General features: G+C 35.6%; 1 protein-coding gene across 2 annotated transcripts in view; it reads right to left on the bottom strand.

Annotated features, from left to right (window-relative positions):
- Positions 1 to 7,386: 7,386 nt before the first annotated feature.
- The window catches only part of LOC132144112 (B-cell receptor CD22-like), a 168,382-nt gene continuing 162,271 nt past the window's right edge, over positions 7,387 to 13,497 (bottom strand). For both annotated transcript variants that reach the window (XM_059554864.1, XM_059554865.1), the window contains exons 6-10: positions 13,083 to 13,340; positions 12,891 to 12,984; positions 10,225 to 10,270; positions 8,460 to 8,504; positions 7,387 to 7,908 (exon numbers count right to left, since the gene is read on the bottom strand). In XM_059554864.1, coding sequence (XP_059410847.1) covers positions 7,900 to 7,908; positions 8,460 to 8,504; positions 10,225 to 10,270; positions 12,891 to 12,984; positions 13,083 to 13,340 — 452 coding nt within the window. In that variant the 3' untranslated portion in view covers positions 7,387 to 7,899. The remainder of the gene's footprint in view (positions 7,909 to 8,459; positions 8,505 to 10,224; positions 10,271 to 12,890; positions 12,985 to 13,082; positions 13,341 to 13,497) is intronic.

The following is a 13,497-nucleotide window of genomic DNA, read 5'->3' on the forward strand; positions in this document are numbered from 1 at the left end:
CTCTCAGCATGCACTGCGGCATGAATTAATAATGCAGCTAAATTATTACCATTTTCTTTTCAGTTCACTGTTTGTTTTTATTTGATTCTGTTGTTTTTGTTTTGACTTCAGTTTCTTGATTTGTGATGTTCAGTTTGGTCTGTTTATCTTAATATCCACTGTTAAAAATCGCTGTAAAAAAACGGCCAAATTTTGACAGTAACATACTGTTTTTCATTAAAACAGTGCATTCTGGGTAATATTCATCATTTTCGAGAAGGTAGCCTGCTGCTATATATCGTAAATTAACAACGTTCAAAGTCGACACACAGCGGCTGTGTTTCAAATCACACCCTACACCCTCATTCACTATTCCCTACATGAGTTTACTAATATAGTCCACCTGACAGAGAGGATGAACACTAATGAGTGAATTCAGACACTGATCAACAGCTGCTGTTAACGAGTAGAATCACTGAAGAAAAGAGAAACAAGACAAACACATGAAGTACAACTGACTTCAGCCACAGCCTTAGATTAAATCAGCTGAAGATTTATACAATCAACAAACAGCTTTACCAGCTTCACTCATTACTAACCAGACTGACTTTATTTCTTTCAGATCAGAGATCAGAGAGCAGAGATCAAAAGATCTTATTGAGAATTACAGAGATTTAGATGATAATGTTACTGTTTCGTTTGATGTCACCATTGTGGAGATCAGTGTTTGCTTTAGTTGGGCTCCTGACCCTTGACTTTTGTACTTTAAATTTTGTTTCATTGCTATATTTGTATCTTTATGATACATCTGTTACAGCAATATTAATCTTGATAGTCAAGTGATTATGGCTGTTTCTGTCAGGCATGATCTGCTTGACTGCCTTAAAGTGTTGCTATAGTAATCAAATATTAATTTGGTGTTGAAATATATGAGTGATTTACAAAAAAATTTTTTCTTCAATTTTATAAGATTGAACAGTAATGTGATAAGCAGAACATATTGATTTAATGACAGATTGAGTTTTAAATATTTTGGGCAGCAATGTCCGCAACACTCAAAAAGAGACATCAACAGTCAGCATATGAATCTCAACAATGGTGACAATCAAAAGGTTCATGATACAATGCATGCTGGGTACCAGCACAGGATAAAGCTCATCCATGACTCCCAGCATGCATTGCGGCATGAATAAATTATGCCCCTGAATTGTTCACTTATTTTCTTGAATTCTTATGTGCTTATAATTTTGCTTTTGTCTCAAGTTTTAGTAGCATGTTTTGTGATGTTCAGAACTTATGTTTATTTATTTTGTGGATTGTCACCATTGTTGTGATTCAAATGCTGATTCTTGATGTTTCTGTCTAAATTTCAGAAAAGGTTTTTTTATGAGTGAAATTTTCTTAGTCTTTCATAACTTAAGGCTCAGCAGGGTTTCTTATTTTGCTGTAGTATCAATAAGAGAAGGGACACGAGATTGGATCAGAAATAACAGAGTGTTCAGAGTGTACTAAAGTAAACATTGATCTCCATTATGGTAGTGAAAAAAACTAAACTAAACCTATTTTACTTTAACTCTCAATAAGATCTTATGTAGACATCTGACAGAAATAAAGTCAGTCTGGTTAGTAATGTGAATCTGGTGAAGCTGTTTTAGGAGTTGGTTAATCAGATCTTGAGAGATTTGATGAATTCTTTTATTTTAGTTGATTTCATCTAAGGCTGTGGCTGAAGTCAGTTGTAGTTCTTGTGTTTCTCTTTCCTTCAGTGATTCTGTTTGTTAATAGCAGGTGTTCATCACTAATGCTCAATCATCAATTAATCACAGAATTATCTCATTAACTTCACTGATTCAGTGTAACTCTAACACTCTGTAGTGTGCACAAATTTAAGTGTTCACTTAAAACTGAGGATTTTGTTGTGGGGTTTAAAGGGTTAAAGATTTGAGATGAAGAAAAAAACAGAATATGAAACATAATTTAACAGAAAAAAACTGTAGTTAATTTACTGGAAACAAACTGTAGAAAAACAGTTATTTACTGGCACCCCTGCTGCCAGTAAATAACTGTTTTTCTACAGTTTGTTGCCGTAAATCAATGGTTGCCAGCAAAAAAAGTGAAAAACAGTAATATACTGTAAAATGTAAATTACAGATTTACCAAATTAAAAAAAAAGTTAATTTAACTAAAATATTTGTGAACATCCACAGAAAAAAAATGTATGAAAAGTCATACGGTGATAATGAGAGTAAATACTAAACTCAAATGTATTAATGTGTGTTTGCACAAGTGAAATCTGTTTATGTAGTTTTGTGGTTCACCATTGTGTTGGAGAGTAGAGCTTGTGCTTCAGTCAATGATGAGCCACAAATTTTGATCTTTTGCTGCTTTATATAAAGACAGTATATGTGGAGTCACTGATACAGTGTTAATCTCTGTGGTAAGTACTTCAGCACATTCATGTGTGCTATAGCTGACAATGAGCTGCAGTGATTTGAGTAAAAGTCATGCATTTAGTTTCTTTACTACTACACATTAAGTATTTGCATTTTTATATTAAGAAATATTCCTTCTCAGTGGACTCAGATGAAATAAGTTCATAGTACTAACATCGTAGGAATGCTAGCTTTTAAACTCAAACTGTTTGAAGCAGTGGGAGGGGAGCTAATTTACATGGTAGAATTTACGGTAAAATACTGTAAGAGTGGTAAATTAATGGTTGAAAGCTGTAAATTAACAGTACTTTACTGGCACCTCTGTTGCCATTAAATTACTGTTATTTAATGGCACATTTTTTTACAGTGTCCATATGCTGATTCTTGATGTCTTTGTATTTAAATGATAATGTAGCTCAACATTAAGAACTAGAACAAAAAGTCAATGGTCAAATAAAGATGACACTAATCATAAAAATGGTTTAAACAAAACATTTTCAACAAAACATGAACCAATAAGCAATACCAATAAGTAATATCTTCCATTCTGTTTATATATATATATATACATATATATATATATATATATATATATATATATATATATATAATAAAGTTGCTCCTTTACGCTTAAGGAAGGTTAAGGAAAACAGTTTGACACCATGGTATAATGAGCATACTCGCGCCCTAAAGAGAGCAGCCCGAAAAATGGAGCGCAGCTGGAGGAAAACAAAACTAGAGGTATTTCGTATTGCTTGGCGGGAAAGTAACATATCCTACAGAAAAGCATTAAAAACTGCTAGATCCGATTACTTTTCTTCTCTTTTAGAAGAAAACAAACATAACCCCAGGTATTTATTCAATACAGTGGCTAAATTAACGAAAAATAAAGCCTCAACAAGTGTTGACATTTCCCAACACCACAGCAGTAATGACTTTATGAACTACTTTACTTCTAAAATCGATACTATTAGAGATAAAATTGCAACCATTCAGCCGTCAGCTACAGTATCACATCAGACAGTGCACTATAGATCCCCTGAGGAACAGTTCCACTCATTCTCTACTATAGGAGAGGAAGAATTGTATAAACTTTTTAAATCATCTAAACCAACAACATGTATGTTAGACCCTATACCATCTAAGCTCCTGAAAGAGGTGCTTCCAGAAGTCATAGATCCTCTTCTGACTATTATTAATTCCTCATTGTCATTAGGACATGTCCCCAAAACCTTCAAACTGGCTGTTATTAAGCCTCTCATCAAAAAACCACAACTTGACCCCAAAGAACTAGTTAATTATAGACCAATCTCGAATCTCCCTTTTCTGTCCAAGATACTAGAAAAGGTGGTATCCACACAATTATATTCCTTCTTAGAGAAAAATGGTATATGTGAGGATTTCCAGTCAGGATTTAGACCGTATCATAGTACTGAGACTGCTCTTCTTAGAGTTACAAATGATCTGCTCTTATCATCTGATCGTGGGTGTATCTCTCTATTAGTTTTATTGGATCTTAGTGCTGCGTTTGACACAATTGACCACAACATTCTTTTGCATAGACTTGAATACTTTGTTGGCATCAGTGGAAGTGCATTAGCATGGTTTAAATCGTACTTATATGACCGCCATCAGTTCGTAGCAGTGAATGAAGATGTATCCTATCGATCACAAGTGCAGTATGGAGTACCTCAAGGCTCAGTACTAGGGCCGCTACTCTTCACGCTTTATATGTTACCCTTGGGAGATATCATCAGGAAACATGGTGTTAGCTTTCAGTGTTATGCTGATGATACTCAGCTCTATATTTCTTAGCAGCCCGGTGAAACACACCAATTTGAAAAACTAATGGATTGCATAGTCGATATAAAAAACTGGATGACGAGTAATTTCTTACTGCTAAATTCTGAAAAAACAGAGGTGTTAATTTTAGGACCTAAAAACTCTGCTTGTAATAACCTGGAACACTGTCTAAGACTTGATGGTTGCTCTGTCAATTCTTCATCATCAGTTAGGAACCTAGGTGTGCTACTTGATCGCAATCTTTCCTTAGAAAGCCACGTTTCTAGCATTTGTAAAACTGCATTTTTCCATCTCAAAAATATATCTAAATTACGGCCTATGCTCTCAATGTCAAATGCAGAAATGTTAATCCATGCATTTATGACCTCAAGGTTAGATTATTGTAATGCTTTATTGGGTGGTTGTTCTGCACGCTTAGTAAACAAACTACAGCTAGTCCAAAATGCAGCAGCAAGAGTTCTTACTAGAACCAGGAAGTATGACCATATTAGCCCGGTCCTGTCAACACTGCACTGGCTCCCTATCAAGCATCCCATAGATTTTAAAATATTGCTTATTACTTATAAAGCCCTGAATGGTTTAGCACCTCAGTATTTGAATGAGCTCCTTTTACATTATAATCCTCTACGTCCGCTACGTTCTCAAAACTCAGGCAATTTGATAATACCTAGAATATCAAAATCAACTGCAGGCGGCAGATCCTTTTCCTATTTGGCGCCCAAACTCTGGAATAACCTACCTAACATTGTTCGGGAGGCAGACACACTCTTGCAGTTTAAATCTAGATTAAAGACCCATCTCTTTAACCTGGCATACACATAACATACTAATATGCTTTTATTATCCAAATCCGTTAAAGGATTTTTAGGCTGCATTAATTAGGTAAACCAGAACCGGAAACACTTCCCACAACAACCTATGTACTTGCTATATCATTAGAAGAATGGCATCTACGCTAATATTTGTCTGTTTCTCTCTTGTTCCGAGGTCACCGTGGCCACCAGATCCAGTCTGTGTTCAGATCAGAGGGTCACTGCAGTCACCCGGATCCAGTACGTATCCAGACCAGATGGTGGATCAGCACCTAGAAAGGACCTCTACATCCCTGAAAGACAGCGGAGACCAGGACAACTAGAGCCCCAGATACAGATCCCCTGTAAAGACCTTGTCTCAGAGGAGCACCAGGACAAGACCACAGGAAACAGATGATTCTTCTGCACAATCTGACTTTGCTGCAGCCTGGAATTGAACTACTGGTTTCGTCTGGTCAGAGGAGAACTGGCCCCCCAACTGAGCCTGGTTTCTCCCAAGGTTTTTTTCTCCATTCTGTCACCGATGGAGTTTCGGTTCCTTGCCGCTGTCGCCTCTGGCTTGCTTAGTTGGGGACACTTCATCTACAGCGATATCGTTGACTTGATTGCAAATAAATGCACAGACACTATTTAACTGAACAGAGATGACATAACTGAATCCAATGATGAACTGCCTTTAACTCTCATTTTTGCATTATTGACACTGTTTTCCTAATGAATGTTGTTCAGTTGCTTTGACGCAATGTATTTTGTTTAAAGTGCTATATAAATAAAGGTGACATTGACATTGACATATATATATATATATATATACATTTTAATCGATGAATTTTATCATGTCCTCAGTTAGCACCATTTTAGGAGAGTGGCGTGTGCATAAAGGCCCAAGGGAACCCCAGAGTATGATGTAAGAGGAAAACTGTGATTATTCAAACATCAAATAAAGCAAAATGACAGGGAGCAAAATATAGTAAACTTGTCATCAGGTGCCATGTTCATTATAGCAGTATCTCAGAAATCTTAAATTAATTATTTAGCATACCCACCTACACATTTTTCTTGTTCTAGGAATGTTTTCAGCAGCAAGTTTTATTTTAGTTCCCAGAATGTTCTGCTAAAAGGTAGGATAACATTCTCTAAAAACATTCTAGAAATGTTAACATTGATAAATTGATAAATTGATAACATTGTTAGAACATTATTCTCTAACATTCTAATAAAGCTTCCCATTACACTAGATGTGGACTTATATTGCTCAGAAGTCAAATGTTGGTTGAAAGTGAAAACCCAACCTTTGTTTGAGGTCAAACTCCAGCGTAAATAACTCCAAAAACAGTTTTGCCAACTTTTAAAACAAGAATTTCATAAATGTAAAAAAAAGTTCTTATTGAGATTAACGGAGGTGTTGATGGTTTATTTAAAATAATAGTTTAGTTTGACATCACCATTATGGTGATCAGTACTTAGGCAGTATGACACTTTTCAATGTTACTTTTTGCTTAACTGCTGTAACTACATTTGTTTACAGCAAAAACAGTGAGAGCAAAATGTCATCGAGTGATGATGATGATGATGATGATGATTATTATTATTTTTTTTTATTTTTTTTATTCTAGAAATTATCTGCTTTAATTTTAGCTGGGTCTCAGGCTGTTTACCCATTGAGTCACTTTAATAAATATGCGACCAACACCACATTTGATTGTGTGTAACCAGACCACATATGTTTTAATTAGCAAGCAACTGGAATCACCCAACCACATGTTTTCTTGCTGTGTTTGCTATAATAAAGATCACAGCAGCTAAAGAACAACACTAACAAGTCAAGTGTCAAATTGCACAACTAAAGACAACACTTTCCATCATTATGGTGACATCAAACCAAACCATTACAGACATCAACATCTCAACATCTGCTTAAATCTTAATTAGAATGTTAGGGTGATAATGTTCTAATAATGTTATTAATAAACATTTTTAGAAAGTATATAGAGAATGTTATCCTATGTTTTGAGAGAGCGTTCTGGGAACAGAAATAAAACTACCCGCTAAAAATATTGGTAGAACAATCCATTGCAATGTTCTTAGATCAATTTTAGAACAAAAAACTTCTTGATGGATAGTTATTACTCCACCACATGCATGTGATGTCACTAACAACGTCCATAAAGTGTCTGATTAATGTAGCTCAAATGATGAAGGTGCAACTATGTTCGGGAACCAATCACAACTAGCTTATCTGTTTCACCAACAATACATCGTACTATGGTGGTTAATCAGTAAGTTATGCCGTTGTATGGGAAACAGAGCCCTGGTAAGTAATAAGTGAAGCTGGTGTTGCTGTTTGTGGAGCTGTTTAATCATCCTCTGCTGAGAACTTGAGAGATTTAAAAATCAAAAAATTTGTTACTTACAAGTCTGGCGAGGAGTGGAAAATAGTAAATTAAAAATACTTCTAATAATAACAATAATGGATAACAAAAGAAAATAATGAAATATAAAAATGTAAGTATCATTATAATTACAACAACATGAATTTACCATATTCTAGATATATCTTGAATTATTAGTTTAGTTTATCACACAATTAAATTTTATTACATTTTGTTAGAAATTTTAACTCATATGTAATAAATTCACATATTACTTATGAACATAATGTTTCTTAGAATCACTCTGAGAAAAATAATAAAAAAATAAATATATGTATAGATGTTTACATATTTTATTTAGAAGCAAGACAGAAAATGCATGTGTTTGTGTATTTAAAGGCATAACAAACATTTGATGTCCAAATTAAATGTGATTTTTTTTCCCCTTCTAGATCAAATTATTAAATGTTGTCCTGGAGGTGATGCAATGGTAAGGATGGGTTACAGCTCCTGTGGAGATAAACAGCATCCTGTTCATAAAGTCCATGCTATCTGTACAAATATAATTCCAGCCAGTAGTTTAAAATGTATAATAATGATAATAATAATAATAAAAAGTCAATAACAAATGAGTTTAACACCGAAGTCTGCAATCAATTGATTAACTTTAAAATGGTAATTTTTTTTTTCTCCATTTAACTGACAACAGGGTTTTGTGGGCCTGGAAATGCGAAGTTTTTGAAAAAGTTAAAGTGTTTCAAAGGGCAAGCTTTTGAAAAATTACATTAAAAAAATGCCCACTTTTTTTCCCTATTTTTTGCAGAATACAATTTACATTCAACAGCCAGATCAATTTATAGTTGACCATCTGGAAAGGGTCTCAAACCAACTCCTTGACGTACTTTGAGCGATCAGATTTAAACTGGCATGCATGGATTCTTACATTTAGAATTACAACCAGCTTTATCCAGCTGTATTTATGTTCACATTGAGATCAGGGTACTACAGAGGTCATGTGATCATCTGTAATAGGGGATCATCTTAAATGACATCTCACTTACATCATATGCGTTGCACAGGTTAAAGTCTTCACTGGGATCTGAGTTCTGCAAGACAGAAAGAGACAAACATTGTGAGGCCATGCTTAAAATCTAATTGTCTGCAGGTGAACTGACCAGAAATTTAGAGAGCTTTTACACTGGGCTCGTTTGCTGCGGTCACACTCAATAGTTGTATCAAACCCAGGTGCGTTTGCAGCCACCTTACGTCATCGGAAACGCACACAAAAACGCATGGAGAACACAACGCGACTGAGCATATTTGTAATTTTTTTTGTTATTTTGGTGCTATTCGGTGACGGCTGGCCAATAGAAGGTGCTAGGGTGCCACCCTCCCTGAACCACACACGCAAAATTATATATTTTTTTCTTTTTAATGTATGTTTGCATGATGTAATATATTAGAAAGTCATCTGTGGAAAATATAATTTTTCACAATCACCATATGTTCTCTCTGTGTGCACCTCTCAATTTCAGCTGAGGGGCAATTGAGAAAGACGTACACGTGAAGCTACTCTTCACGTTGGTACACCAAAAAGGCCTGGCTATGTGGGTGCATTTCTGCTAATGCCTTATTTTGTTTTCTGTGCTTGCTGTTTAAAACAACTGGGGCAGATCCAGCATGCACAGTTACGGGAGTGAGAGATATGAAGCACTTTTCTGAAAAATTAAGAAACATGAGAACACCAGGGCACACATGGATAATTCTGTCAAACTAATCATTTTGGGAAGAGTGAACATCACTACTCAGTTAGACGACAGCCACAGGATTGCAATAAGAAAATACAATGCGGAGGTAGATAAAAACATTAAGCAGCTGTCCAGGGATTCACAAACAACATGCTAGCAATATGTACCCTTATTTACTATTGTCTGATAAAGCTGCTGTTGTTAAAAATATTCGTTGTTAATAATTATTATTTTTTTTTATTATTAACTTTTTTTTTTTTGGACCAGGGACTCAATCCCTTTTCTCTGTGGGGACAGTGCATCATCTGACCAGCAGCACCAGCCCAAAAAGCAACAGAGGACAATGGGACCAGGAGAACAACAGAGGCTAGCTACAAAGGTAACACACACATACACAAAAAACATCAAAAGATGGCGTATAGATTATATTTCTAAAGAAAATGAAATAGTGAAATTATAGTTGTATTGTAAATAATTGTGTGTGTGTGTGTGTGTGTGTGTGTGTGTAGAAGCATTATTGCAGTGATTCTTTGTAAATATTATTTTGTGATCATTTGTGGTCATTTTCATCATCAAGAGGGCTTGCGGATAAACGCACACACAAACTTAACAGCAAAGTAGTACTGTGTGTCGAGCTCTTCCACCTTTTGAAAGCTGTGCGACGCTGCAGGGGGCAAGACAGAACAGACGGAATGTGAAGTATACCCGGGGCGGGCCTTAAAGCAGCCTCCTTAACGTACACCTAAAATTTTTATTTTTATTTTAAATTCGACGAATATTCGAAATTCAAATTATTTTTCGGCAGCCCTAGTTCACATTAGCGATTTTTCATGCAAACCGTGCCCCGTTCAGCACTAAACTGCCAGTGTGAAAGCCCCCAAAGTCAAGACCTGAGCACCCCTTCAATAATCATTGGTAATGAAAACCTGCTCTTAACAAGCAGAATCACTGAAGGAGCCAGAGTTCAATCAACAATTAATCACATAATTATCTAATTAATTTCAACTGCTTCAGTGTTACTTTACCACTCTGTAGATTGGGAAATGGAAAACACTTTGTATAACTGTCATCATCTCACCCCAGAGTCCTTCATTGCAGATCTTCTGTTCATCCTTTTATTAAGGCTGTAAGAAGAAAAATGCAAAAATCGGCACATTGACATAAAAATATATTAAAGCAATAAAGCCCCAAAAGGCCTGGGTTTGTTTGGCTTATTGCTTTATTAAATGGTTATTCCATATATGTTGCAAAGTTTCATAAAAGAAAACATATATTAATACAAATATAAGTCTTTCACCAAACAAGGTAGTTTCTCAAAAACAATTGTGATTGCGACAAAGTAGTTGCCAAGCAATACAGATAAAGAAACAAAGACACAGTAGAAAACATGCTTTAAGACTTGGATGTGTATTTTTATAGATCATTAATTCGCCATTAATCGTGCAATTGCTGAAGAATGGATCGAATATGTTTGTGCTCCTCACGGCTGAAACAGTGGTTTATGATTGCGCACAAATACGCTTTATTTGCACGGTGCCACAGGCAAGGATGTTGCTCCAGCATCTTCTTTGGTTGTAGTTTGGGCACCAGCAAGATTGCAGGGGTGATTCACATTTATGACCTGTCACTGAAACGATTTCTCTGGCAAAAATGGCAGAAATAGAACGTACGTCAGGACAACAGATTGGTTCAGAAGTAGAGAAGTTTGAAATTGAACCGAAGTTCAGATGAGAATGAACAAAAACATGTTTTTTGATTCAGTACGAACACACATTGAAAATCCAATGTCTGGAACGGAAGCAACATTAACCACCCTGAATTCGAACCCATGACCCCAGCAGTTCAGAACGAGTACCTTAGCAAATGGAGACACATTAGTTGATGCACATTCGCCAGGCCACAGAAGCAATGGTAAGGTGTGAGAATAATCTCTCAAAAGCCTGAATTAGCATTTTAGCCAGATTAGAATGCTACGATAAAAAAATGCTAACGCAGCTCAAGGTTAACCTGAAAGTTCATTAGAATGAATATAAATCTGTTAGCCAATTAGCATGCTCAGCTCATTTTGCAATACATGAAAAACTCCCATAATACAGATCAGTATGAATAATCATTTGTTATCACTGTTGAGGATCATATGATATATCACTCTCTCTTTTTAAAGAATAAAGAAATTCAAATTAAGATCATACAATCATCAAAAGCATAAGATGACTCCTAGTTCAAGATTTGCTTCCGCATTGCACAAATGTTTGCTGTGAAACAGTAATACATTTGTTTAGAAGCAAAGTTATCAAAACTGTTAACATGCACAAGAGCACAACTAAAGCAAATACTGATCACAATTATGGTGACAGTTTTTTTTTTTCCTTCCAATTGATTTCATCCAAGGCTGTGCTTAAAGTCAGTTGTAGTTCTTCTGTTTCTCTTTTCTTCATTGATGTTGATTGTTAACAACAGGTGTTCATCACTAATGCACAATCTTCATTTAATTAGTCACTTAATTATTTCATTAACTTTAACACTTTGAGGACTTGGGATTTAACTTGAGAATTGTTTGTGACTTGGAAGGAATTACTTGATTCCTCCTCTGATGAAATCAGCTGAGTTCATGGGTGGAATAAACATATGGCAGGACTTTTACTTTCTGACACCTGGAATATCCACCTCTGCCGAGAGGTATATGTCGAGAATGGAAGTGAATATCAAAAATCTTTTCAGTCATTTATGTGTGGCTCGGTCTGAAAATCATTTGATCAAATTTTGAAAATAATTGATTATGATTTGTGGGAGGAGTAGCGAAAAAGAAGTTTTTCATTCAATTCTATATAGTGAACAGACACCATGTTGGAAAATTACAAATAAGACATCATCAGGTTCGGCATCCCAGCTAGAATTTTTTTATTCTAAAAATGTTCTTAGAACATTACCATGATTGTTCTAAAAATGTTTTTAGCGAGTAGTTTTATTTTTGTTCCCAGAACGTTCTCTCAAAAGATAGGATAACGTTCTCTAAAACATTCTAAAAATGTAATAACATTATTAGAACATTGTCCCCTAACATTCTAATTAAGATTTAATCAGATGTTGAGATGTTGATGTCTGCTTAAAAGTAATGGTTTGGTTTGATGTCACCATAATGGTGGTAAGTGTTGGCTTTAGTTTTGGCCGAGATACAGCCTCTGAACCAATTTCAGGTTGTCCACTGTTAACTTCAAAGCCTCATAACTTTTTTTTAGACCAGTAGGTGCAAAAATTATGTTCAGTCATTTCTATGTGTCTTGGTCCGAAGATTATGTGAGCAAATTTTGGGAACAATTAGGCCAAATTTGAAGGAGCAGTAGCAAAAAAAATCACAAATTTACTTTTCAAAATGGCTGCTACTGTAATGGGTAGAGACTTAATGTAAGGTATTGAATGTTATCTCCATGAAGAGTGTGGTCAGGTGTACTAAGTTTTATTTTTGTACAATTAGGGGTTCAAGACAAAATTCAAAACAATTTAAATGTTGAATATTTGAACTGCTGGTTGCACTATAGAGTTTGGTCTAGAGACCCCAAAGTTGGTCAGATCACTATTCTTGGCCATCACTACAAGTGTACCAAATTTCATCATTCCCCTATGTTCCCTTCATAGGGCTGCCATAGACTCCCATTGGCTAAGAAGAAGAAATCCTACAGAAACAATAGGGGCTAAAGCCCTTGGGGTTTGGCCCCTAAATAACCTTTGAAATTGGTGGCTTACCAAGTGTACACTGATGCTCCTCCAAGTCCAAAAACAACCCCACCAACAGCCACACCAACACCAAATGCTTTAAACCACAAAACCCATCTGACTGCTGAAATACAGAAGAAAAAAAAAACATCATCTGGTCGTTAAGACTAGATTAAGACAAAATGTACTGACAAAAAGGTAAACAGGTGTAATAAAACTCACACATAACACATAAAGTCAGAGCATCAGAGTATGTCTCTCCATGTTTATTTCTGGACTTGCACTTGTATTCTCCACTGTGATCAGAGCTGATCTTTGAGATGTTGTAGATTTTTCCAGATCCTACAATCATTCTTCCTTTAAACCAGCTGAAGTCCAGAGCAGGTGGGTTTGAATCACTGCTACAGATCAGAGTCACTGAATCTCCCTCCTCTATTACACCAGATCCATTTATGGACACTGAGACGTTCCTGGGAGGATCTAAACAGAAAAATAATAGATGTCATTTACAATAAAAAAAATAATAATTTTAGAGCAAAGATGTTTAGATGATGTGTTGTCACAACCAGTTAAACCAGCGGTTGGGAACCTATGGCTCATGAGCCACACCTGGTCTTTGACAACAATCATTTGGCTC

This window comes from Carassius carassius, chromosome 7 (assembly GCF_963082965.1).
Source record: "Carassius carassius chromosome 7, fCarCar2.1, whole genome shotgun sequence".
Taxonomy (NCBI): domain Eukaryota; kingdom Metazoa; phylum Chordata; class Actinopteri; order Cypriniformes; family Cyprinidae; genus Carassius; species Carassius carassius.